The 26767-nt window shown below is 38.7% G+C and overlaps 1 protein-coding gene across 1 annotated transcript in view; it reads left to right on the plus strand.

Annotated features, from left to right (window-relative positions):
- The first annotated feature begins 9385 nt into the window (after nt 1-9385).
- The window catches only part of NOX3 (NADPH oxidase 3), a 37995-nt gene continuing 20613 nt past the window's right edge, over nt 9386-26767 (plus strand). Inside the window, exons 1-7 of the mRNA XM_054395142.1 lie at nt 9386-9430; nt 10067-10162; nt 10370-10480; nt 12342-12426; nt 20923-21068; nt 24146-24327; nt 26600-26729. Of these exons, the coding sequence (XP_054251117.1) occupies nt 9386-9430; nt 10067-10162; nt 10370-10480; nt 12342-12426; nt 20923-21068; nt 24146-24327; nt 26600-26729 (795 nt within the window). The remainder of the gene's footprint in view (nt 9431-10066; nt 10163-10369; nt 10481-12341; nt 12427-20922; nt 21069-24145; nt 24328-26599; nt 26730-26767) is intronic.

The following is a 26767-nucleotide window of genomic DNA, read 5'->3' on the forward strand; positions in this document are numbered from 1 at the left end:
ATGGCAATGGCAATGAGGTGGTGCTTGTGGTGTTGACACATCCATAGGAACATTGCTGGTCACTGCTTGCCTTGAGAGGATGCATTCTGACTGCTCTGCTTGTGTTGCTTTCTCAAGAAAGCACCATGGCAGGAGACCAGCCTGCATACAGTGGGGAGAAGAGACAGAAGTCTTTTTGCTTTGCCCAAAGGAGAGCAGAGGTGAGAAAAGAGCATGAGCTGCTCTGCTGCTTTTTTCTCCATGATCAAGCCTCAGAATGCCATTGATTGGGAATTGCTCCACCACAGGTGAGAATGAATGAAATCAGGATCTCGTTAGAAAGGAATCACTCAGAATTTAATTTTGCCTGAGAGGACCAAATTGTGAGATGTGTTTTAACACATGTAAACACTTGGCCCTTTGAGACAGATTCAATGTCCTAAAACTTCATAGGTTTATCCACAGCATTTTAAATCATATATGCCACACACTTTAAGTAAAGGACTTTTTATCTGTGCACACAGTTGCCATGACATGTTGAAGTCTGACACAGTACTAATTATTTTTAAGTGATAAAATTTTCAGGGCTTTTAGAAAAAGTTTAAGGGAGAGGATAAAGATGTGGGGAGAAAATGTTGAAAGGAGTAGACAGAATTAGGCATCATTTGGAAACCTTGGATCACAATGGTATTATTGCTTAAACTAAGAAAATACCATTTAAGTGACTGTCCTCCCATTTTGTCTTTATTCATTGTTTCTTCACCTCTTCTTGCTGTATTTGTTCTGCCAATGCCTCTTCATAGCATCTTCTCACAACAGAGAGATACTTTATGGGCAGTGCCACTGGCTTATTTGAATTTAAGGTAATGGAAGCAAATAACATTTTAGTGCCAGAGAAATGAGTCCAGAACACTTACAGCTTATGCTTTTATATATTCCCATACTGCAGTGTTAAAAATTATGGCCTGTAATTACTTTAAAGTACAATTTCCTCTTTGAACATGTTAGAAAATACTTTCTACCAGGTGAACTCTTAGCTCTTGACCTCTCTTCTTGTTCAGAGTTGTGAACAGAAAGGGTGTACATATTGCTACTCTTCTTGCATGTGCATATGATTACTGACTCCAAGGAGTACATATAACTGAACTTTTAATGCCCCTGTGCTGGGTAAACTCTATTTCAGTTTTAATTTCATATGGAATACAATTTAATAATAACCTCAGAATGAATTCAGAAGGAATATAAAGCCCAAATGAGGAGAACTTATTCACTGAAAACCATTCAGATAACATACACTTTTATCAACTCTGGTCATTTTACTACTATGCAGATGAGAAATTTGCATGGTGATGTGTTTTTTTTGGAAAAATTATTTGTATCACATAGCCTTAAAAACATACCTATGTACAAGTCCTTATACTAATTTAATGAAAATCTTTATTCATCTCATTGTTACTCATTTTAAGGGTATATGATGTAACTGATACACTATTTTTCCTTATTCTCATTGTTTTTGGTGTATCCAGTGAAAGAATTCAAGACAGGATCAACCACAATTTCTATAAAAAATTCCACTGGAATTATTCAGTCTAACACTCCAAAACATTTCATTCTCATAAAAACAGGCTGTTAATGGGATCAAGAAGTTCTGTAGAAGAGCCAGAAATAAAATCAGACTAATCTAATAACTTCTTCATGAAAATTTTAACAAAAGACAAATTAATTTAGTTAAATTAAGTTTGCTCATGTTCTAGGGTAAGAAACTTCAGGAAGCTTCATTCACTTTTTTTCTAGTAAACTAACTGGAAATCACAGACATCACAAAATGTCTGAGATGGAAAAAGGTCACTGGAGATCACCCAGTCCAACCATCCTGCTCAGAGCTGGATCACCTCCATCAAGCTGCTTGGGGCTGTGTCCAGATGCATTTTGGCTATCTCCAAGAAGGCAGATTCCAGATTCCATACTCTCTTTAAGCAACCTGTGCCAGTTACCCTCACAGTAAGAAAATGTTTTCTCATGTTCACACAGAACCTCCTGCATTTCAGTTTGTGTCCATTGCCTCTGGACCTGTAACTGGGCATCCCTGGGAAGAGTCTAGCTCCATCCTCTTTGGATCTTCCCATTAGGTATTTATACAGATTAATATGCCCTTGACTCTCTTCTTCTCCAGGCTGAAGAGTCCATCAGTTTGTCCCCTTATGAAAGATCCTCTAGCCCCACAGTCATTTTCGTGGCCCTCACTGGACTCATTCCAGGAAGATAGTGTGTTTTATGTACAGCATAGCTCAGCAGTGGACCCAGGACTTCAGATGTGTCTCACCAGCACCGAGTGGAGGGGAAGGATCACATTCCTTGACCTGGTGGCAACATACTCCCCTAATGAAGCTTGGGATGCTGTTGGCCTTCTTTGCCTTGACGGTGCATTGCTGCCTCATGGTTAGCCTGATATCCACCATGAGTCCCAGGTTCTTCTCTGTCAAGTTGTTTTCCAGTAACCAGTACCCGGTTTGTACTGGTGTCTGGGTGTATTCCTCCCCAGTTGTAGCCCTTGGCATTTCACCTTGTTGAACTTAATGAATTCCTGTCAGCTCATTATTTCCACCTGCTCAACACCACACCTAGCATCTCACCAAAATTTCCTCTTTGTAAAGCCATGCTGGCTGCTCCCAATAACCTTCTTATCTTTCAGGTGTCAGGCTTCCAGGAAGATTAGGTTCATCACCTTCCAAGAGACTGAGCTAAAGCTGACCAGGTACCCCAGATCCTCCTTATTGCCCTTCTTGAAGACTGGAATGACACTTGTTTTCTTCTAGTCCTCAGGAAGCTTCTCCATGGCCTTTCAAAGATGATTGAGAGTGGCCTCACCATGACACCAGACAGATCAGCACTTGTGGGCATGTCCCATGGATATGTGTATGTCCAGTTTGTTTAAATGTTCCCTAATTAGATCCTCCTCCACCAAGAACACATCTTTCTTGCTCCACACTTTCCCAACTTGCCTCAGGAGCCTGGAATAACTGAAGAACAGGCTTGCTAGTAAAGATTGAGGTGAAAAAGGGATTGAATACCCCAGCTTTGCCATGTCCTTTGCCACCAGGTCCCATCCCTGCTCTAGTCAGCCCTGGAGAGCATGGAGAGGATTATGCACGTGCGGTAGTGTAGGGAAGTTGGTTGTGTACTGATGTGGGACCTGAACAACCATAAGATCCATAGTGTGAGCACACTTCTGCAACAGACTGTCGCAGATTGCAGATTGGTGGACTTAGTAGTGGCATAGAAGATACAGAGCTGGAGGGAGGCCCTCTGATGCACAATTTGTCTGTGCTGTATTAGTGTTGCAGTTCAAACTTTTCCCAGAGTCCATGAGCCCAAATGGAACAGATTTAGATTGCCTCCCCTCTCCCTTTTTTCCCAGTAGGGTAAAAGCAAATTAGGCAGGATAAAAGAGAGGTAAAAATCATGAAATGGTCTGGAATTGGTTTGGAAGTAAAAAGTTAAGTTTAATAAAATAGATATAACATTTGAGTAACAGGGAAAGTTACAAAGGTATAAGGAAAAGGGTAAATAGAAAAATATACAAAACCAGGCCCAGCTGGCATTGGATTCCCTTGATGCAAATGTGGATTCTGTTTGGATGCAGTTCTTAGAAGTGTGGAGGCAACATGGAGGCAAGCCACACGGTAACTCAGGAAGCAGGAGGGCAGCAGAGATGCCTGCCAAGCAGGCGAGGCAGGGAAAAAGAGAGAGAACCAAGGAAGTGGCTCCCCTTAAACAGGCTTGCTGGACAGGAAGGGGGAGTGGAATAGACCTTGACTGGGGACATAATCTTTCTCTGCCCACCTGGATCAGGTTTTCTTTGTCCACTGGGGGCTGGGTTCTTTTCAGCCCCCTCCAGGGATGCATGTAACCTGACACAATTAGGAACATAAGAGAGAGCCAGATGAAAAATCTCATCTACTATTGTGGGTTTTTTCAGATTTGGCAACACAGAATAAACACCATGGATGCCACAGTCATCCCTTTTTCCTCCTGCTCCTTGTTCTTCCCATTTCTCAGCTCATCTTTAATGTGATAGCTTTCTACTTATAAAACAGCTAAAAGAAAAAATCATCTGGGTAAGCTCTGGACACATCTATTTTTACAAGACTGCAATGGCTTCGAGGAGTTGTTCTATTAAGCTGGAAAACAATGGGAAAACTGGCATTACGTACATATGATTAGGAAGGTAGGATACTCTATTTCTGGAGATGCACGGTCAAGAGCTGGGAGATTTTAGCACTTAATGAAACAAATAGCTTTTGAACATCTGAAATTGCTCCCAAATATATTTTGATTACAGTGTATGCATGGTAATAAAGGAGTCCCTTGAGAGAGTAAAGATCTGGATTCAAATATTAATATTGTGTGTCTGGGAACTGATTATCTCCCAAGCTGTTCAGTTTGTTGTTAAAACTTTCCACTGGCTTTTGGAAAGAGTTGGAGCTGGGTTTGCCCTCTACAAAAAGAGCACCAAGCCCTGCTTTGGGCAGAAAAAGCAGTTATTCCCAAACTGGTAAGTGACAATCTCCCTTTTGTCCTCCAACATGACTTTTTATTTTAATCCCAGATCCTTTGCATTTTGATAATGGTATGACCTTTTCTTTTTTTTTTCTGTTGTTCAAGCCCACTTCTGGGGCCAAGATTTTCAATATTTTGTTAAAAAAAAAGTTATTTAAAGAAACTGCAGATAAGAAGCCAAATGCGCTTGAATTCTCAAAACTCAAGTCACTATTCTCCCCCAAAACTGCACACTCTGTTTTTTAAAATTTCATAAATCTTAGAATAATCTGATGATTTTTGAGTCTTTGGCACTGACAAGGCTGATATTACATTAGTCTCTTAGAGCTTTAGGGATTTTTTTAAATGTTCTCAAACTGCAAAACATTCCCTCATGCGTAATGTGAGTACAGTTCATTTAAAAACAAACAAAACTCCCCACCAAAACTTATTAACATTAATGAGGCAATGAAATAAAAAACCACACTATATCTCTAAAAAACTATATAGCTGCATTTCTGCCATTGTTTCTAGAAATTCAGTAAGTTTCTTTTACAAAGCTAGAATTAGAGCACTGAAAACCAACCAAAGTCAAACCCGGGTCTCTGTTCCTTCAGAACTGTCTTTGAAAGAAAAAAAAATGGAAGGAGAGGGGGGAAAAAAAGGAAAGAAAGATTGTCTGCCAATCATCTTCAGCAGCTTCTCTCTCCACGAAAATTGAATGATTTATCAAATATGTTGCACATCTTCTTAATTCTTTCAATAGAGATAAATATGCCCCTTACTTCTTAAATATTATTGGGAAACATTCTGTACAAATAAGACAAAAAGTAGAGAACACAGCAGTACCACCATTTTGTATGGTTTAATACAAAGTATATGCTTTGATATGGTCAGCTACTAAAAGGCTGTTAGACGGTCTTCAAAACTAAAGCACTCTGATCCTCTAGAACACTTTTTAACCTCTATCTCTATATGTAGCATTGTGAAGCTTATTGAGTTCATCCAGGTTGCTTACAGACATAAAGTCAAACATAGAGGAAAACTATGAAAGGGCTAGGGCAGCATTTATAGTCAACAGAAATGGTTTTGTCTTTGAGAAACAAGGCATGCATATCTAACCAGGGTACTGGTTGACAGTAGGCTGAACACGAACCAGCAGTGTGCTCAGGTGGCCAAGAAAGCAAATGGCATCCTGACCTGGATCAGGAATAGTGTGGCCAGCAGGAGCAGGGAAGTCATTCTGCCCTGGTCACTCAGCACTGGTGAGGCCACACCTTGAGTACTGTGTCCAGTTTTGGGCCCCTCAGTTTAAGAAAGATGTTGAGTTTCTCAAACGTGTCCAGAGAAGGGCAACAAAGATGATGAGAAGTCTGGAGCACAAGCCCTATAAGGAGTGGCTGAGGGACCTGGGGTTGCTTAGCCTGGAGAAGAGGAGGCTCAGGGGAGACCTTATTGCCATCTACAACTACATGAAGAGAGGTTGTAGCCAGGTGGGGGTTGGTCTCTTCTCCCAGGCAACCATTGACAGAAAGAGAGGACACAGTCTCAAGATGCACCAGGGGAAGTTTAGGCTGGATGTTAGGGATAAATTCTTCACAGTAAGAGTGATTGGCCATTGGAATGCGCTGCCCAGGGAAGTGGTGGAGTCACCATCCCTGGAAGTGTTTAAAATAAGACTGGATGAGGCACTTAGTGCCATGGTTTAGTTGATTTGATGGTGTTGTGTGATAGGTTGAACTTGATGGTCTCAAAGGTCTTTTCCAACCTGGTTTATTCTGTGATTCTGTTAAAGTGACATTCAGAAAGCTTAGTAAAATTAAATTTATAGAGGTATATGAATACAGTCTCATGCTAATAATTAATTAGTCTTGGAAAGGGCAAGCACCGTTGAAAGTGCTTTAAAAAAATTACTAACAGCATCAGATTGGAGATTGCTATCAAATAGAATACAACTAACTTTAACTGAGATCTGTAGCAGTAATTGATATATGCATTGACATTAATGCTGAGATACTTACACAGAAGAATTCAGCACCTCATAAACCTCTTTCCATGCAAAAACTGACCTTTTAAGCTAATGTCCCTTGCATGGGAATTCAGCATGCCCATCACTGCTTTTTCCCCAACTGCCAGAAATCCATTTTTGATCATTTTTATTTATCCTTATTATTTATCCTTATTATTTATCCTTATTAAGACAGTTGCAGTTTATTACAATGATAACTGAATGCAGTTAGTAATAATGAAACTGAACACAATTAGTTCTTTAATCAACAAAATATTCTTTCCTATGTCCTGTCTGCATAGTTTGTGCTACAAATGGAGTGAGATCACTGGAAATCAGTATAATAAAATGACAATAACCAGTTCCTTTGTAGAAAATTAAGCAATAAAGAGCTTTCGTGTTAGCTTTATGTTTTTATTGATAGATACCATACTTGAGACCACACACATTATTGTTATATATAGGAAAAAACCCTAGCTGTTTCAACAGACAAAAAATAAAGTGCAGTTGATTCATCAGCTTCTTTAAGAGGACTGGCATCTGGACCACATACACTTCAAAGTCAAATTCTGTACTGAGATGTGCTGCTTTGAAGTACAGCTGCTGATCCAGACAAATTTTGGAGCCTAAACCAGCATATGAATCTGCTGTACTCTGAAAAAAAAAAATCTATTTCAGATGCCAGTTTTGACTCATTTTAGAAAATTGCTGTCTGGATCGTCTGAACTTCAAAGCAGAACATCGCAATGCAGCATTTCCCTTTGAAGTGCAGCTAATCCAGATAGTGGGTTTTCTCTCCCCTCTTTTTTTTCTTTTTTTTTTTTTTTGATGAAGTAGTTAAAATTGGCATCTGACCTTACCAGTATTTCTCTTCACCCACTACACATTCTTCTTCCCTTCTCCCTTATTTCCTCTTCTTCTGACCTCTGTGAAAAAAGCAGCAACGCTTACTGTCGTGTTAGCTTCCAGATTATCAAAGCTATTATAAAGAGGGTGACTGTGAGAACAGCCTGTACCAAGTGTCACAAATGGACAGTGGTCAATTACTGCACGTGGTTTGTCATAAAGTTTGTTAATAAATATTGCTTAATTTTACCATCCAAAAAATATTGAAATTTTAAAATATCCCTTGTAAATGCTTGTGTTCAGAGTATTCATAATCACATTTCCATGGTTCTGCTAACTCATATTAATGGTCGTTAGCACTGGTTTAAAAAGTAGCTGAGCTTAATAACATTTCAACTGTAAGAAATTTCAAGCTATTTTGTCACAGAAAGGTCTCCATTGCAGCCAAATCAGGAAGGTCTGAAGAAAACGGTTTTACTGGGGAAGCAAAAAGAATGCCACAGGCAGAGTTTGCACATCTTCTGGAAAGGTGAGACAAGGGTAAATGCAGAGCACTCACTAGCACAAGACAAAAGAGAAGCTAGGATAACCTTATTGGAGTGGAGTGGACCAGGATTCAAACTAATCTGTTCCTTACACAAAATGCTGCCTGTTCCGTGATGCAAGCATGGCCAAGAGGGAGGGATTTCCCTCTGGAAAAGTGGAGAAAAATCTATAAATTATTCTCCTCTCTTAATAAAGGCAAATCAGAAAATGTGTTCTTCATATTGAATACAATCATGGGGCTGGCTCCTCAAATAACTACCTGCTAAAGAAAAAACTTGAACAGACGAACAGCATTCTTTATTATAGTGGCCAGTCAAAAAGTTATGATCTTCCTGAGAGGTACTGAATACTGTTAACTCATTTTTGCAGATGGCTTGTTAGATCCTTACATGAGTAAACCTCTGAGGAGAAGGGAGTAGGCTAAACAGTCCTCAGGTCAAACTGGGAGGAATATAAACATCTGGTTTTATAAATGAAAACAATTCCTGAAACAGAATGGATAATTTCCAGCCCTGGACAGTGTTTGAGAATTATATTTGGAAGAGGCTTATACTTACTGAGTACCTTAAGTCCTGCTAAAGCAGCATCATTTTGCTGACAAAACATGGGAGCAGAGTTCAGAGCACATGGAAAGCCACAGAACTTCCCAGTCTGCTCAAGACCTATGTAGAAGTAATAGACAGGGTTTTTCCTAATCCCTCTAAGCTCAGACCTCTGAAATAGGCACCTTTTCTTCATGATCTGCAGGTCATGAGTGAAAATAGCCAGCCAGTGACTTGATAGAGAAGTCCAGGAGGAAATTAATTGTTACTTCTCTCTAACTAGCAGAGAGGGAAGGAAGCAGGATTTGTGTCTCTTCGAAGAGAAGAGAAAATAACTCCTTATTTATAACTGCAACCAACTGGATGAAAAACTGCTGTGTGTTTTAACATTGCCATATTCTATATTCACATGAAATCCAGACTAGTGTTAGAGGGGCACCCTTTACTCTGACAGTTCCCAAGTTCTGACTTTGCCACTCCCAAGATCTTTTAGCAATACTTCCATCTTATAGACACAAAAAGGATGCTTCCATTTGCTAGTAAATTAAAAGATAAACCATGAAGAAATGTTGCACTCTCTTCAAAGCGCAGAGACAAAGCAAAATGCTCCACCCAAATAAGTGCAGGAGGACAATTTCATGACAGCACCTCTCATTTGCTAAGAAATAACTTTGGTGAGAGAACAGACTGGACAATGACCAGCATTTTATTTACAGAGGTCATGAGACATGTCACTAGGGTGATCTGTTCTTGTCAAGCAGTCTTTAATTAGAAAATTCCTACAGAGAGTTCCTGCTCCCACTAGGTGCCTATTAAATCTAAAACAAAAAGGAGTTAGTAGAAAAGGCTGAGGAATGGACAAAGAAGTCAGGTTACACTGGAAGGCAAGAGTCAGCTGCTGCTAGCATTGGGAGAAGCACTCAGGATGGGATGCTGGATTTTGAATGAAAAACTCTCAGTTCTATTATTAGTGAGTATTTTCAGCATTTAAAAAAAAAACAACTAATTGGAGATATATAAATATTTTAAGCTTGTTTAAAAGACATTTTATGGTTTGCTTACAGTAATACTCCCAAGCTTGATGTAAAACTTGCTATAAAATATTCAACAGCTTTTTTATAACCAGTGTTAAAACCAATTTAAAGTCTTACTGTTTTATTTTTAATTATTTTTATGTCTACATACTACACATAGGGAACACAAGTTTGAAATTGTAATTGAAATTATATTCCGAATTAGTTTTCAGAGGCTCTGGTGAATGGAGTATGGGAGGCACAGAAAGGAATTTCCTCAGCTGGAATTCTTTCATTTTAACTTTTATTGCTTTTTAGAAATCAGGCTAAGCCCTGTGTTTATGATGAAGTTTACCATCACACAGCCTATTACATCCTCTTCTGGGGAGATGGGGATAGGATTGTAATCCTGTGTTTGCCAAAAGACAACCTCATTCCAGCAGGCATTAGTAATTTCTGTCATTTGTGATGAAGAACTGTATTGCACTCTGATTTTGAAGGGTCTCACAGATACAGTTAAAACTATAACCATAGCCAGTTTTATATGCATTTAAAATACCGTGCCACTAATCCGTAGCCTGTCTGCTTTGTAGATGGTGTGGCTGGGACTAAATTTCTATTTGTTTATCGAGACCTTTCACTGGTATGAAGATGATGATGCTTACACTTATACAAGGATTATGCTAGGAGTAAGTACAAGTTTGACTGTTAAAAGACTCAATAAGAAGAATGAACGCATAGTTTGATTTTATTTACATCCTTCATAAAGCTACTTTTGATGCTTCAACAGTAGTTTTCCCATATAAGTATCTGTATAAGTACTCTAATATTTTCTTTCTTTTGCTCCTCCAATGTCAAGCTTGTAATTAAATTTCTTTATGCTGTTTTATGTACAGTCAACCCTGGCTTGGGCGAGAGCTTCTGCAATGTGCCTTAATTTTAACTGCATGCTAATCCTGTTACCAGTCAGTAGAAACTTTCTTTCATTCTTAAGAGGAGCAAGCACTGTAAGTACCATTTCTCAAACAGCCATATTAACCTCCCTTTCTTTTTTTCCCCTTATAGTTCATCAGTATCATCCATATCAAACATTTTCCAAGGAATTTAATTTTTTTATAGAGAATTCTGTACATTATTACCTAGTTATTATCATTTAAATTGTTAGTATTCATGATTGAAGAGGAACAAATGGCTTGTTTAACACAGTGCTTTAAAAGCAAAACTGATTTTTGGCAGCATGCTGTCATGAAGTGAAAAGTGAGGAGCTACAAAAAAGGGACATGAGAATGCAGCTTGCCCAAATGGAGAAAATAGATATCTCTCACGTGTATCCTGTGTCACTGTAAAGTGAAAATTGGAAAGAGAAAATGCACAGATAGATAAAAGTGTCATAAGGGCAATAAAGAATATGTCTAAACCCTTTTGCCTGAGTAGCCACCGTTCAGATCTTTCTTTTTTGTAACCGTGTGTTCTTAATGGAATGGTCATCTGCTAAGAGGGTCTTAAGTTAACCTCTGCATCCCACATAGAAAGTACTGAAGACTTTAGCTCACTAGCTGTATTTACAACTCACAGTGAATTAACATGGTCAGAGCAATCCTAATCCCACGTTTGGATAAAAAAATCACTCATCCCTTCATGCCTCCAAGAGCAATAGGGATTTAGAAACCATAACATTAATTTATTTTACAGTAAGCTGGTTCTTATTTCATTTCAGCCTTTGTTTTTCTTTTTTTTTTTTTTCTTTTTTCCCCCCTTTTTTCAGAGTTAGAGTAACATTTCAACCAATCTTTAGGCTCAAATCAGCATTGTCTTCTGACTGGTTGAGTCCATGAGCTGAGTGTTTAAGCAAGCACCAAAAAAGTCTTCATAGACTTCTGAATCAGTTTGTGAATTAACAAAATGTATGCATACCCAGTTAGATGCTGAGTAAGAACTCAGAAACATGGAACTCTTCTCACAGATGATCAGCATTTTACTTTTCAGGAAAATATCATGTTCTTAAGGAGCATGATACAGAGAAAATTTACTTGCTCCTGCACACTCAGTGCAGGGCTGGATACAGTGACTCTCTGAGGAGGTGCTGTGTCTTGGCATTGCACCCCCTGAAGCTCCAGGTTTTTGGAAGATTTATTAGCTGGGAACGACGTGGATAAATGCCAAGATCTTTGGCATGGCACTGTGCCAGGTCAAGTGAGCAATCCAGACACCCACAACACCATTCAAAGACAGAATTAGGTCCGTAAGGACTGTCTGGCTTCCAGCAGAGTGTGTTAGCTTTTGCTGATTGCCGCCCGGCCCAGCCCCAGGCTGGCTCTGCGCAGAGGCACCCAGCTGGCCATCAGCACACCACCATTGAGCATTTCCAATAATGGGAAGACAGCTCAGTAACAAATAAGCGTGCAACCACCTGAGGTCTAGACAGCCTCACCCTCCTGGGGTCTGCATTACATGAAAGCAGTGAAAATCTTTTCATTGAAAGCTGGCTTTGCCAGCAGTTCAGCTGTGTTTATGCAGCTAAACCTTAGCTTGCAAAGCAATGGTGTCCCAGCCTGGTGTCCTTATCCCAGCAAATTACTTAGTCACCAGTCCAGATAGGCCACTCACAAATCACAGCTAAATTTAGCAAAGTGTCATCAAGCCTGATTTTGAGACCCTGCATAGGCTGAATATATTAAGAAATACTGGAGCTTCCCTACACCAAAACCAGTTTTCTGAGCCCAAAAGTTAAGGCTAACCCAAAACTTCTACTGAGTTCCTCCAATACTCCATTTTTAAACATGTTGAACTCCTCTCTTTTCCTCTCCAAAATGTGCACTGTAAATAGTAATAGGATTGATATAAAACAAGGTCTGCTTTTTCATCAAGTGCTGTGGAGGAACACTGAGAAGACAGCTTGACAAAAACATCTCATTTCACAAGATGGTTGCCTGTGGAATAGCCGTAAATGCAAGTAAGCTTTAATTTATTTATTTTTCTTCTTTGCCATTGCAGTGTTTTGCATACCACAATGACTCTGTCTAATGCTTTAATCCCATCAACTCTGAGATGTCCTGTTTTCGTGCAATCATTTGGTGATTGCAGCTTTAAATAGGTGCAGGAGACCACCTGTAACCTTTCTTTTTTTTTTTTTTTTTTTTTTTTTGCTTGAGAGAAGTTTGTTACATCAATAACTTTAAATTAGTAAACTAGAGTAACTACTAATTGTCATTTAGTTAATGTGACCAACTTGTGTGCTCTTAACATTTAGTGTAAACAGCTTGTATTAACTCCCTAAGAGTAGATGTCTGGGAGATGAGTCAGCATTACAGTCTGATTTCCTAAGGAAATTAAGTTTACGAGTCACACTGCTGTTCTGTCCACCACTAAATTTTCACTTATTGATTTAATCTGAATTTGAGACAAGTAGCTCTCTCATAAAAATTAAATTCCTAAGTACTTTTTTTAAAGCAGGTGATGGGTACATGGAACCAATTGCTCTCTTTCAGGAAAAAATGTATCTTGTGATCAAAAGCTATCTGTTCTGCTGCTCCTAGTGACTTACTGAGCTATAGACGTTCGTTCGTCTGGCTAGGAAGAAGACAGCACCTTCCTGTTCCCCAAGCCATTAAAAGACCTGGAGAAAGCTGAAGTTTGTAGGAATTCAGAGGCCATGAGAGGAACAGCAGATAAAGTGGGGGAAAGGGATGTGCAAAGGAGGAGGAACGAAAAGCAACATGTAGAAGGACACAAGTATATAGAGATGGAGAGCTATCTAGGGCAGGTCGTTCTCTTAGAAAATGTGAAAGAGATGCAGGAGTGTCACTTGCAATCATAAGACATTGCAAGGTAGCAGTGCTATCCCTGGGCTGTCAGGTGGATCCTGATCCCAATATTATTTTTCTGGTCTGCATGAGGGATTTGGTTTTTCACATGTATAGACTGTGAATGTCCCCATGCAGTGAAACAATAATATGAAGTCAAGACTGCCATCAGGAATCAATAGGTAAAATCTGTCCTTTGTATTTAGTGTTAAAGAGTTCAGAGGAGAAAACTGGGGGATGAGAACATGCATTTTAGAGAGTATTATGATGATTTACTTATCTGTCATGTCCATTCATTTGTCAGAATTCAGTTTCAGCATAAAGCAGATTCTTACCAAACGCAACATTGCTTCTTTAATTAACAAATCAGCCCAGGAACAGAAATTAACCATCTTCTACTCAGAGTATAATTTGTCATGCTCCAAAAAGAAAGAGAAAATGCATAGTCAAAGCTTTTGTGTTTTTGGTTTTTACATTAATATAAAAATGTTTGCTAGTGCATTGAGGTGGACAGTTTGGGAAGTGCAAGTCTATCAGAAAAGTGATTGCTTTATTGCTTCAGTGATTCCAAGGAAAAAGACACAGGAGCTGGTGGGAAATGACAGAAAGCACCATTATTTAATTCTGTCACTCTGTGGGGAGAAAATGAAGGTTCGATGTTGGGTTGTTATTTGGGTTGGGTTTGGGGTTTTTTGTTTGTTTGGGGTTTGTAGTTTGTTTGTTGTTTGGATGGTTTGTTTGTTTGAGGGTTTGTTTGGTTGGTTTGGGTTGGGGTTTTTTGTTTGTTTGTTTTTTCCAAAATGGTTGATGAGATATCTAAGGAAGAAAACAAAATACAGGGAATTCTACTGAACAGAACATGACAACTTATTTACTCATGTTTCCCTAACAATTAAGTGAGAAACACTGGGAAAACACTGTGTAGTCTGACTTGGATAAGGAATGGCCAGAAACTTAGTTGCCTGAAATTAAATTTCAAATTCATATTAAAAATACAATCTACAGCACATATTGTGACAGAAGAGCAATGTTTCAGAGTAAAGAGATATCCAGAAGTATATTGAGTCCCTTTTAACAAAATCTAAGTGTTAAAACAATGTGTAAATAGATACCATTTTCCTCTCAATTGACACATTATTTATCCAAGTACTACCTATATTGCTTTTTGCTACACAAAAGCATAGTCAACTCCTACTAGTCTATTGCAATTTAGTAATTTTTAGTTAAATGAATGCTCTCCCTTGTATGATCAATAGCCTAAATGTAGCAGTAAGAAGTTAAACCAATTTGCAGATCTTGCAGATCAGATCAGTAAGCTCAGCCTCACAATATAAAACTGCAGACTCCTTTATTATTCAAGCAACATGTATTCATCTCAGCTTGCCAGGTGGTGTTATTCCAGCATATTTATTTAATAGCTTGCTAAAAATAGTCAGGGCAACATTAGTATTGTCTGGCTTTTAACAGGCAGGCAGCTCAGCTGAGGTGCGTGTGGCCTTGGCAAAATTATGTCTGTACCTTTAATTTTTCAGCAGCTCTAACAAAAATTCAAGAGCAGACTTTAATTGGTCAGGTCATAAAGAGATATAATTAGAGACTAGTGGAAGAGGGAAGTTGGAGGAAAGAGAGAGAGTAAACAATGCTATCTATAATCAAGAGCATCATTGAAAATTCAGTAAAAGGGAATTCTACTTAGTTTGTCTTCCTGTGCTCTGCATGCCTGTCTCTGATAAGAGTTGGGAGTTATTCACCCACTAATAAATCTTCCTTACAGACCCATAACTGCTGGAATAAAATCATAGTTTCATGCTCTCTCAGTTTGATCAGTGAAAATCATTTTATCCTTTCTAATGCAGAACAGACTTTTCAGTTACGAGGCAGTTGTCTGAAACCTAAAGTAATCTAGAAGAGAGAGTAAATAATGTTTTGTACAACTGCTCCCTCTTACTGTATTGTTTTTAGTCTTAAGTACATTCATACATTTTCTGAAGTGGGGAGTCTTGGGGAGGATATATATATATTGTGGTTTTTTACTTTGACATACAGTGCATACTTTAAAGAACAAAATGCTTCTTGTCTTGTTTTGATGTTTGCAAAAAGGTTATATAGACATATTGCTCCAACAATTTTTTAATTATGATATGAATCAAGATTAATCAATTAAGGGAAAGCAGGGGAAGGGCAGAGAGACTCTTTGTAATTAAGCTGTGTGAAATGGTGGTTCCTTCTTAAAAACACTCACAGTTGATTTTCTTTAAAAGCAAACGAAATGCAGACAGAAGTGTAGTGAAGCCAGGTGTGTTTGGCCTCTGACACACACTGGAAAATCTGTACCTACAAATACAGAACAAACATTTCATTTTCAACCACATTTTGGTAGTGGTGGCTAGGTGAAGGGCTTTGGTGATCTGAGTCACATTTTTGTGTAAGCAATGAAGTGTTCAGAGAAGCAGATGCTTATCTTCAAAAGAAATTTTGCTGGTATCTTAGTATTGTACTTCCAGAAACTGCAGAAAATCAAATTTACATTAAATTGGTTTGGGGTTTGGGTTTGGGTTTTTTTGTTGTTTTGTTTTTTTTTTTTTTCAGTCAGACTGTTTGAATTTTAACTTAGTGCAAGTACTAGGAAAGAAGCTGCATCAGATGAAAGATTATAAGCTTCCAGCTAGGATAAAAAATTGTAGGAGTCATGTTCTTCTTTGATGTTTACAACCATTAAAAAAATATAAAACTCCAATGTAAGTATGCGTGTGGTCACTATTGTAATTTTTACACAGCCTGCACTTTCTTAGGCCACAATACAGCATGAAGCTAAATCAAGGATTCTGTGGAAACAGAAGAGGCACAAGACAGTGGGTGTCAAAAGACTATGGGCTTGGCCGGGGACAGAATTCCCCATGCCTGGGTTAGCTGCTCACGAAGCCATTGCCTTCACTGTGGGCAGGAAGGCCAGGATTTGACTCTTTGATTTTCTCATGAACATTTAACTGCTAGCAGAAAGCTCCAATTTGATTATTATCCTGTACAGGCATGCAGAAAAAGAGAGCGAAATCTTGTCCTCAGAAAAACATATGCAGCTCCTGTTTATTTCAATAAGAGTTATGCATGCTTCACTGAAGGCACAATTGGCTGATTTAGACTCGCTAAATTGACCACACTTTCAAGATAATTTAATTATATCTCTTTGTATTTAAGAACATGTACAGTAAACAGCATGCTCAAACAGCAACCCTTTTCCTCCCTCCCTCCTTCCAATAAAACCTTTTATCTGATCTCAGAGGTGGACTAGACAGAACATTTTGAGGTCAAACACAAATTAATCTATGTGAAATGCTTCAGAGGTTCCAGATGTTGCTAAGAACAATCAAAATGCTTCAGTCTTCATTCACAGTTATAAAAAGAACTTTGTTTAAAAGATCACATGATTTACTCTATACTGTATATCTGGTCATGTAGAATGAAGAAAAACTTAGAACTGAAAATCCTGTGATATAGTGCTTTAAACTTTGGCCTCACTGTTAACTTATCTAAGTGGTACAGGAAAAAAAAATCAAAATTTTTGTAAGCTCAGATTTCAGAATTTGCATATTATTTTTTAAATTACTTGGTAGATGCAAAGGACCTTCACAAAATGCACTTCAGACATGTAAAATATTTTAGCTAATGACAACGTATCCAGTGCCAGACCTTTTAGTCTGCTACAACTATCATACACTGAAAATGGAATTAGATCTTTGTATTACTCTTACCATCCAACCACAATTCACTTTTAGATTACATCATTTTTTCCTAGCAGCACGCAAAGAAATCATTGGAAGTATTAATCTAATAACACTCTAAGCAATATTTAAGATCATGGGAGATTCAGGTAAACCCACATATTCAGTACATCATTAGTGTGAATGTTAATATTTTCCAATATATCATTATACTCTGTACATTAACAGCTACCACAGAACAGCTTGCAGAAAAGATCTCTCCTGCACATGCTGGGAGAATTGCTACAGTTGTAAAATCCTCTGCTTGTTAGATGAAAGTTGAAGGGAATGTCACCCAAAAGGGAAGATATGCAGTAAAGCAAACCAATATACAGGTGGACAAAACAGTGTCCTTTAATAGCCTGCAGAAAAACATTGCTAAGTTAAGCTGCAGAAAGCTAATCTCTTCCAGAGAGTGGTTGCAAGACCATAACCCTTCATTATACCTTAGGCTTGAGATCTTCTTGCTGAGCTATGCCTACTCAACTTACAGGGTTGGGCTTTTTTTCTGTGCAAGATTTCAAATACTCTGTTAGGAAACACAGACTTCTGTCTGGAAGAAACCACCACTTCATTTCATTCTCAAGACTTGGCATATAGCAGATAGCACTAGTTTTCCTGTCACTGCTGACATGACTAGAATTTGTACAAATCATGTACAATCCTGCACTTTGAGGAAAGTGCAAGATCTAATAGCATTTTAAACAACAGAAATGTCATCATTTCACATAAAGATTTCACAGCCTGTGGTATCATTTTTTAAAAAAACCTATGTGTTTTAAAGGTAAAAGAGAAACTCTGTCATGTTCTGAACACAGATCCAAACTGCCACCTTTAGTGAATGTTGCTATTTTTAAGTGAGTAAGAACAGTTCAAAACTTGCAGTTTATATGCTGCAGGGAACCCTTGGTGAAACAACTCTATGAATCACGACTGTGTGAATCTCACCCAGTCCCAAGGCAATGGTAACTATTATATCATATCAGAGTTAGACCAGGTTATCAGGTGTAGAGGACAAGGGGCCCAAGTACCATTACTGATTGCACCACTAATAACTAGCAGATGCTGAGATGCAACTGTTCAGTAGATGTCCATGCAGAAATTGCTTGTCAGGGTTTTTCATCCTTTGAAAGTTTTCTCTCCTCTTTCCCTTAGGCCAGTACTGGACTATATGCAGCATGTTACTCCACAACCTACCGCAGGCAGCGGTTCATTATCCCACGCTTCAGTCCTCCAAGTGAGCTCTTTCAGATGACAGAGAAATCAGGTCCTCATCAAGCAATGACTTGGTTCTCTTCCAGCTGGATCTGATAATAGCCTTAGCAGGCCAAAACATCTGTTTTGAAAAGAGGCCCTTGTAGGAACAGCTCCCCGACCTTCCCACTCAGCACTTAAAAGTGCTGTTACACTCAAATACATGAACAGTGTTTATAAACTGCGTATACATCAGTTGTGTGCTGGGGAACAGATTGCCACAGCCCCCACACAGCTGTCACCTAAACCCTGCATCTCAGAGCCTCTCAGACTTTTATGTTTTGACAGTGAATCCATACACCTCAGTCACTGCTTGTGGCCTTGTGCAACCTTTACTTCCAGTGTCCCATCACTGCCTAGGTGCTGGGAACACTCCCTCATGCACAGGCTTCTGGAAGCATCTCCTGCCTGATGCTGGCCAGGTTGTTTCACATGCAGCACCTAATCCATAATAATGTACACAGGACATGCTGGGTCACTGAGTCCAATACCTTCTAATGCTCACAGTCACGTCATATATGCTATTTCATAAAATGACCAACCTTCTGCTGAAAGCTGCTTAGGTTACTTGATCCCATTATCCCATTTATTGAAAGGTTACTTTAGAGTCTCGTTCCTTTGATGGCTGGAATCTGTCTTCTAATTTCCCAGCTCATTTTATCTCTGTGCAGTTCATACCCATTTGGATTCAGTCTCCATTCTGCTGAGGCTATTCCAGGTTGTATAAATAATTTATTATTCATCAGGCCAAAGATTCAGAAAAAACGGGAGCTTGATTTTGCAGTTTGGGTGCTCAGGATATTCACTTGAGATGCTTGTGTCAATAAATATTTGATTATTTTTATTAAGGGTTTCATCAGGTGATAGCTCACAAGATAATAACCAGTCAACCCAGTGACTAGAACATGTGGTTCAGTTTAAAGCCCTCCTTTAAATTTTATATAACAAGGATTTAAAATAGGTCTTTCATCTCCCAGCGAGTATCTAAGCATGGGGCAATGAGGTGAAGCAGGTGTTAAGAAGTGGCAGCAGGGAATCCCTAAACTAAACATTCTGTTTTGAATGAAGTGCAACCTGACGGTCAGCCAACCGCAGCACAACTACTGCACTAGGAGGATCATCTCAGCAGAACAGAGTGAAAATATCTCTCTTCAGCCTGGACACATGGGCTAACCTACTGCTGGTGGGAAGAGTGTGATTTACTACCTTCTTGCACTGGTTGCTTTAAGTACTCCCATGGCCAGCATGCTCTCTTAAATCTAATTCCCATGCTTGCATCTTTCTTCAGGTGATGCATAGGAGCTGCTTCAGGCGCACACAGTGAAATTAGCTCGCTACATAGACAGGTGTCTAAATACTTAGCAATACTAAAGTATTTATGTATTTGCATTTAATCCTCTGTTTTCATCTATGATTAGACAGTGACTAGCACAGTAAAACATTGTTTTTGTGCAAATAATTACAATTATGAAAACAAAAAAAAAAGGAAAGAAGAAAGAGGAAGGAAGAAAGGAAGAAGAGGAAAAAAGAAAGAATGACAAAGAAGAGAGAAGGAAGAATAGAGAAGAAAGAAGGGAGGGGAAAGAAAAAGAAAAAGCTGGGAAAGAGGGGAAAAAATATTCTTTTAAGATAATATTGTTCAGGGAAGCAGATCATATTTTGTGTATTACAAATACTAGTTTTTAGAAAGGGACAAAACCAGATAAACACTGAAGGAGAGATGATAACAGGGAGCTAATTATAAAAACTAGAAGTAGTATATCCTAATAGTTCTCCTGTAAACATATAGTTGTTTTTAATTGTCATTTTTTTAATCCTTTGGTATGTGATATAATTTGAAAACTGATACTCTGCACCTAGCATGATTATGTTTTTATCTGTGTCAGCCAACAGTAAAACAAAATTGTTCCTTTTCCCATCCTCTGAAATTATAATCTTTCCACTCAGGAAACAGAATTACAGAGGAGTTCAAACTTCACTGTAAGGCATTTTTCTAAACTGACCATTTCATACAGCTTCTAGAAGCAGGCCAGAAGTAGAGGTGATATATGATGCTCAGGACAAATCATATCTGACACTGTGATTCAGACTTCTTCATTAAAATCATAGTTTCTATGGCTTCCCCAGGCTCCAAGTGCATAAAGTAATGCTATAGCTACTTGTTAATAGGCAACAGATTTTGGATGTATTTCGGAAATTTCCCTTGTGCAAGCTGCAAATTGGTCTATGCCTAAAATGGACAAGTTATTATCGTGCATGGCAATATTAGGCCACAGCACATCCTAGTACACTAGTAAAAAAGTAGGGACATAAATCAGTTTACTTTATTTGGATCAATTTAAAATCATCTCTCAAGAGGTCCTCCTCTGATGACACTGAAGACTGCAGGGCACTTTTCTGTAAACATGGGAGATAATCCTGGAGCTGTTCTTCTCCTCTCCAATGTGAAGGACTTTCTTCAGATTAGACATGTATTTGATAAAAGATTTCTTTTATTGTCATCTTATCAGTGTAGAGGTCTCAGTTTATATCTGAACTTTTCAAATGATTTGTAGTGTGCTTAATGAAGTTTCTTCTGGCATTGAGGACACGTACAAGTGTGTCTGTAATTTCACACCACTTTCTCTTATGCAGCCGTCCATATAGTTGCCCACTTGATCAACATCGAGCGGTATCATGCCAGCCAGTCGAAGGAAGCTGGGGAGTTACGGAATAAACTTTCTGTTCTTGGCAAGAGCCCAAATGAAAGCTACTTGAATCCAATCAGGACCTATGAAACAGTAAGCTGTCACTTTTTGGTTTTCCTCATCAAAAAGTTTTCCTCTGAGGATTCTGTTGTCACTAAAACTATATTTCAAAGCCTTTTTACCAGAGTAAGAAGGATCTGTTGAAGGTTAACCTCAATTTCAGCTCAACACACTTACTAAGACATGCAATTTTCAGGTTACTAAGCTCAAAGACATGTCTACTGTATTTTAATTAGTTTATCAGGAGACAGCTTGGGGTGGGGGGTGGGCACAGTGAGAATAAAGTGTTGTGAATAGCAGACAATGAAATGGACCTGTAAAGAATTAAGCCCCCCTAGACTAAACTACCAATTCATGGAACAAATACACTTCCTTCCAGAGAGGAAAAAATCCCAACCAAACAGCAATACCACTTAACCATATTTCTTTCACAGTTGCTATTTTCCCTCTCCATGGTTGTGCAGTATCGTCCCAATCAGGGGGGTTGATTCTGCCCTTTTACTTGTTGAGTGTGGCTGCCCAGGGAAGAGGACATGCAAAACCACCTGGTGGCTTGCTGCATACAGGAAGCAGTGTATGGGGAAGCTATCATGCTCGCTGCTCTTCAGAGCCAAGGACAGCTATGGGCACCTAAGCCCAGCAAATAAATGGTTCTACTTGCTTTGGGGAAAAAAGCAACTGTCTCCCTTGCCCACTTCATCGGCTATCTCACAACAGCATTACAAGGTCTTCTGTATAACAGAATAAAAAGCAGACCTTTTCTGCAAGGCATGCATGTAAAATATGCAAAAGTTAATCAGCTTTTTTCCTTATTCCATTATACTATACACCACATTTATGTTATGTTTGCATGTGTATAGTGTGGTATGCTGTTATATATTCCAGGATTAAAATGGCCTAGGTGAGGCTCCCACACACGTCGTTTCTGCTCTTTAGAAAATTCCCCACATAGCCAGCATGCAATAAGATTGTTTGAACATAATGGAATGAAGCTCTTTTGATCAGTGAGGTGCTCCACTGTAACAAGAAACAAAGTGAGATGACAGTTGGACAACCACCAGTTGGATTCAATTGTACTTGTCAGTTGCAAGACATTTAGTCCTGCTTTTTCTCAATTCCTTTACAGTTTAGATTGTGTGAATTTTGCATCTTTCAAAACAAACAAGTAAAAAATTCTCAAGTTTGAAGAAAATCAAGCAAAGCAATACTCTCAATGGTATGAATACAAAAGTCTTCATGTTAGTCTTGACAAAGTAGTCAGGTTTATAAGAACAGGACAGTAAGCCAAGGACTCAGCTACATGGTCTTTCAGTTCAGCCAGCACTCTCACTTCATGCATGTAAGACTTTACCCAGCAGCAGAGCAAAGCCCAGAGCTCTGAACAGGAACCTACCACCTTTCAGTATGTTTTTCTTTCTCTACTAAGCCTTCTCATGGTAATGTAATTGTGAGTTAAGCCTCTAATTAGCTTTAAGATCCTAAAAACCCTTGAGGAGGAAGGCTAGCATTTTTTGAGATCCTTTCCTAGGATCTCGCAATTGTGCCCCACAGTTGCCTTCCAATGTACTGCATAGATTTAACTCTAACCTCTCATATTTGTATTTCTTTTATCACTTACTTGTGTGTCTCAGAATTAATAAATTATGAAGGAATGCAAATAAAAGATTGCTTCTAACTTCAGAGAAGAAAGCTCTGAGAGTAACAATTCAGGCTTTCTTTTCAGTTTCCTGCTACCCCTGTAGTAGTAATGTACTAAGCGTCTTTGACATTTTTCCTTGTTCAATCTCAACACTCAAACTAGCCACTGTAGTGGAAATGTTCAAAATACCACCTAGACCAATCCTGTTAATATGTAATAGCATCTGAACACACTCTTCACAGGCACCAATTTGAAAATGTATCATGTGCTGTCAGGAGTGAACATTTGAAAGAATGATTTTACTGTAGAAAGCGACTATAAAAATTGCATTGTGGAATTTTATCACTTTTAGGATTTCCATATCAAATGAGGGCACTTTACAAGTACAATATAGGGGTATTTTTCTCCTAGTGTATTAATCTGTAGAATCAGCTCAGGATCCAGAAGGCATGCTGAGCTCCTTCATTCCCATACATCAGCATCAGGGGAAAAAAAAGATATACACGCTTTGCAGGCCAAATGGGGATTTCACTTATGCTCTACTGACATATTTAGCTTGAGCCTCATCTTGCATGTGAGATTTTTACTGCTGTTCTTCATGATTTGCATTTTATAACTGAGATCACAATCTGACTACTGCATTCAAAATACATCTTCCTGCTCACTTAAATTTGTTTTGGTGAGTTTAGACAGATGCAACAGACCTGTGCTGATGTCTGTGAGTCATGAACAAGAGGGAACATGTTCTAGCCCAGCATGTTAATGTTTCACCACTAACAAGCATAAAAATGTAAATATAAATATTTCTTCTAAAAATATAAATCTAAGTATTTTCCAATGTATCTCCAAGTAAATGTAAGGAACAGATAAATGAGATATGCTGTTTAGGTAAATGACAGCATGACTTTTTTATAAACCATTTCAGGGCTGCTGAAACCCCACAAACTTGGAAGTAAAATAAGCACAGAAAAGCCCCACACCTTTACGGTTGCAGATGTCTTAGCACCTTATTTTATCACCCATACATGAATAAGCTGGTTTCTAGTGCCATTTTCCTTATTACATGTCTAGGTTTAATCTTCTTTCTCTAGTAGTTTTCCTTTATTTCTGAGATGCTTTTGCATAAGCAAAATATATAAAATTAAACTAATGAAACTGTCTGGCTTTCTCCTTTCAATTCCTAAAACAAGTAAGTGGCAGCAAACATTTACACATCTGTCTAGGATAATCCTGAGTGGAAGCAGACCAAAGGGATGTTTTTCCATTCTCTGCTGTTCTAAAATGGAGGTTTCCCTTGCTTCCTTATCTTGTATCGTGTCCTGGTTTTGTTTCTGTGCTGAAAATACATTTTTAGATTTTGTCTTCATATGAAATAGCAGCAAGAGTAACAATAGTAACAGTAACAGAAGTCATAAGAATAATAATTATAAAAACAATACCTGTTAATACTAATAATGTATTCTTATTCTAGAACACAACAGGAGAGGTACTAACCACCATAGCTGGAATAACTGGAGTTGTAATAACTGTGGCTTTAATTCTGATTATGACATCATCCACTGAGGTCATCAGAAGGTCATGCTATGAGGTGTTCTGGTATACCCATCACCTCTTTGTGATTTTCTTCATTGGTTTAATAATCCATGGTATGGGGTAAGTGTCTGCATGAAGTCTATGGGGTATATATAAACAGTTTGAGATGAGATGCAATTCAAACCTATAATCCCATTAATAATCTGCTAGGATCTTTGCTTGGAGACAGACTGCAAAATGGAAGCAGTTTGAAACACACCACTTTTCTGAGGATTAAAAGTGTGGTTTTGTTCTTTCAATTACTCTTCTACCACCTTACAACCTGCATTTTATCAATGCTTCAGTCTGAATGAACTTTCATTACTAGAAACTGGAGGCCTTACAGATCAGGACACAAATCTTTGTGGGTTCAAATGAATAAGAGATAGACCTCATGCTCACAGATCTTGCAAGGCACTTTGCAAGAGACCTTGTACAAGTCTGACAAGCTTTCAGCACATCAGCTGTCCTAGGGTGGATATTACTGTGCCCATTCTTTTCTGAATCCATGACTGTAAAGTGGTTTTGATCTCTGTGAGGAAAAGAAACACAAATCAATTGTTCTCACCATAGAGAAACACTGTGCAATAGCAGTAGGCATTATATGACAAATCAGGTTGAAGTGACTACAGTAGCAAACATTGGCATCTTCTGCTGCTTCTTCCTTCTGTGCTTTTCCCCATTTCCTTTTCTTATTTCCTTGCAGTACTGTTCATGTGAACCTACAGTGGAGCATCTATACTCAAATTTTAATTCAGATAGTGAGTGCAGCTTGAGTGATCTGTTCACAGGACCATGCCAGACCTAGTCCTAAGTCCTTGGCAGCCCTCAGTGCGAGGATCTCATCAGAGACAGTTTTGCTCCCTAGATCTTTTCCTGTGGACTATCTAGGACACATGTGGCCTCAAACTGTAGCAAAGATTTTCAGATCTAAGGACAGAGTCACTTGGAGTTATCATAATCTACTTTTTATGCCTGTTTTGTTAAACATTCAGATGATATTGACCACCATTGAGGTACCTACAAAGAAACTTCCTAGCCCAGAGCAGCATGTGTGTGTGCCTATTCTCTGGAGGTACATGGCATCATCATGGGGCAGGAAACAGGCCTAGTAAAATGTTTCCCAGTTTGTTACTTTTCTTATCTCTTTCCTTGTGATTTGAGAGCTGCCACATGCAGTTTGGCTCTGAGGCTTCCTGAAATTGGCCCAACTAATTATTGCCAAGTTTCAGAGACACAGCTGCAAACAAACGCTGTAAACTGTATCCTGGCCTGATTAAAATGAGCCCCTCCCCTCTCTCTCTGGCACATCGTAGAATTCAATTGCAAACAAGTACAGTGAACCCTTTAAACCTTCAGCTTTGTAAGCTTCCTCTGCCTAGCCAGGTGATCAACACTCCTCAGCAAGAGACTTCCCCCCAAAAGGAGACATTTAACAGCTCTATCAATAGCATTCAACGAACACACTTGCTCAAGGTGGGAGCTCACTGCAACAGAGCAGCTCCCTGATGCCCTACCACTACCCCATTTAAGAAGTCAAACCCCTGAGGTTTCTTTCACTTCCCACCTCTTTCTCCTTCCCAGGTGACTGGATAAAATTCACTTGAGCCTCTCACTTGAGCCTATCTTCTTTTCTGTCTTTCTGTCTAAAGTGGTGGCAGTCAATGACACTGCCATGTAGAAGAAAGTAGTACCCATCTCCATGCCTTTTATTAGACTAGTGGGCAGGACAAGCTAACATTGTAGAGCCAAAGTAACTATGGAAGGGAAAATTCACAGAAGCAATATGAAACAAACAGGGTCTCCCCCCCAAAAATCCTTTTCTACCCATAATCAACACCAGCTGAAATCCATTTAAAGTGAACAGTCAGGATTAATATGTCCGGGAAAATTCAAATCATTAACATCCTCTGAAGTAAAGAAGCTAGAATCTAACATTTAGAGAGTGTACTTCTAATTACAATCCTCCCATTATAGTTGCAGCTTTTTAAAATGCATTGAGAAATGATGATCATATACAGAGAACATCAAAATGTCTGCTCCAGAGAATTTGGAAATCTATCTAATTTTGCCACAAACAGCAAAATGTACATTTTCTATGCAAGGACTCTCCACACTTCAGCTGCATTGGTGTATACCAATACTTTAACACACATTTTTGCATTTGGGCAAAAAGTCATGGCAAAGATAATGGAAAGGTAAATTGAACAGATAAGAACAAGGAAGGCTTGAAATGTCCATTTCTTGAACTTCCACTTTTCTCTGAATCTCCATTCAATCACTAGTACAAAACCTACAGATTCACAGGAACCTTGCAAAGAAGCTTATCACTGATGAACATTTCTGTTTTAAGTCAGCTTGTTCGAGGTCAGACACCTCAAAGTTTGCTGCTTCACAATGTCACTTACTGTAAGGATCACTACTTGGAATGGGAGAACACCACTCAGTGCCCTTTGCCACAGTTCTCTGGCAACAAACCTGTGGTAAGAGTGATGTCTGTTTTCTGTTTTTAATTTTATGT

The sequence above is a fragment of the Indicator indicator genome, chromosome 2 (assembly GCF_027791375.1).
Source record: "Indicator indicator isolate 239-I01 chromosome 2, UM_Iind_1.1, whole genome shotgun sequence".
In the NCBI taxonomy this organism is placed as follows: domain Eukaryota; kingdom Metazoa; phylum Chordata; class Aves; order Piciformes; family Indicatoridae; genus Indicator; species Indicator indicator.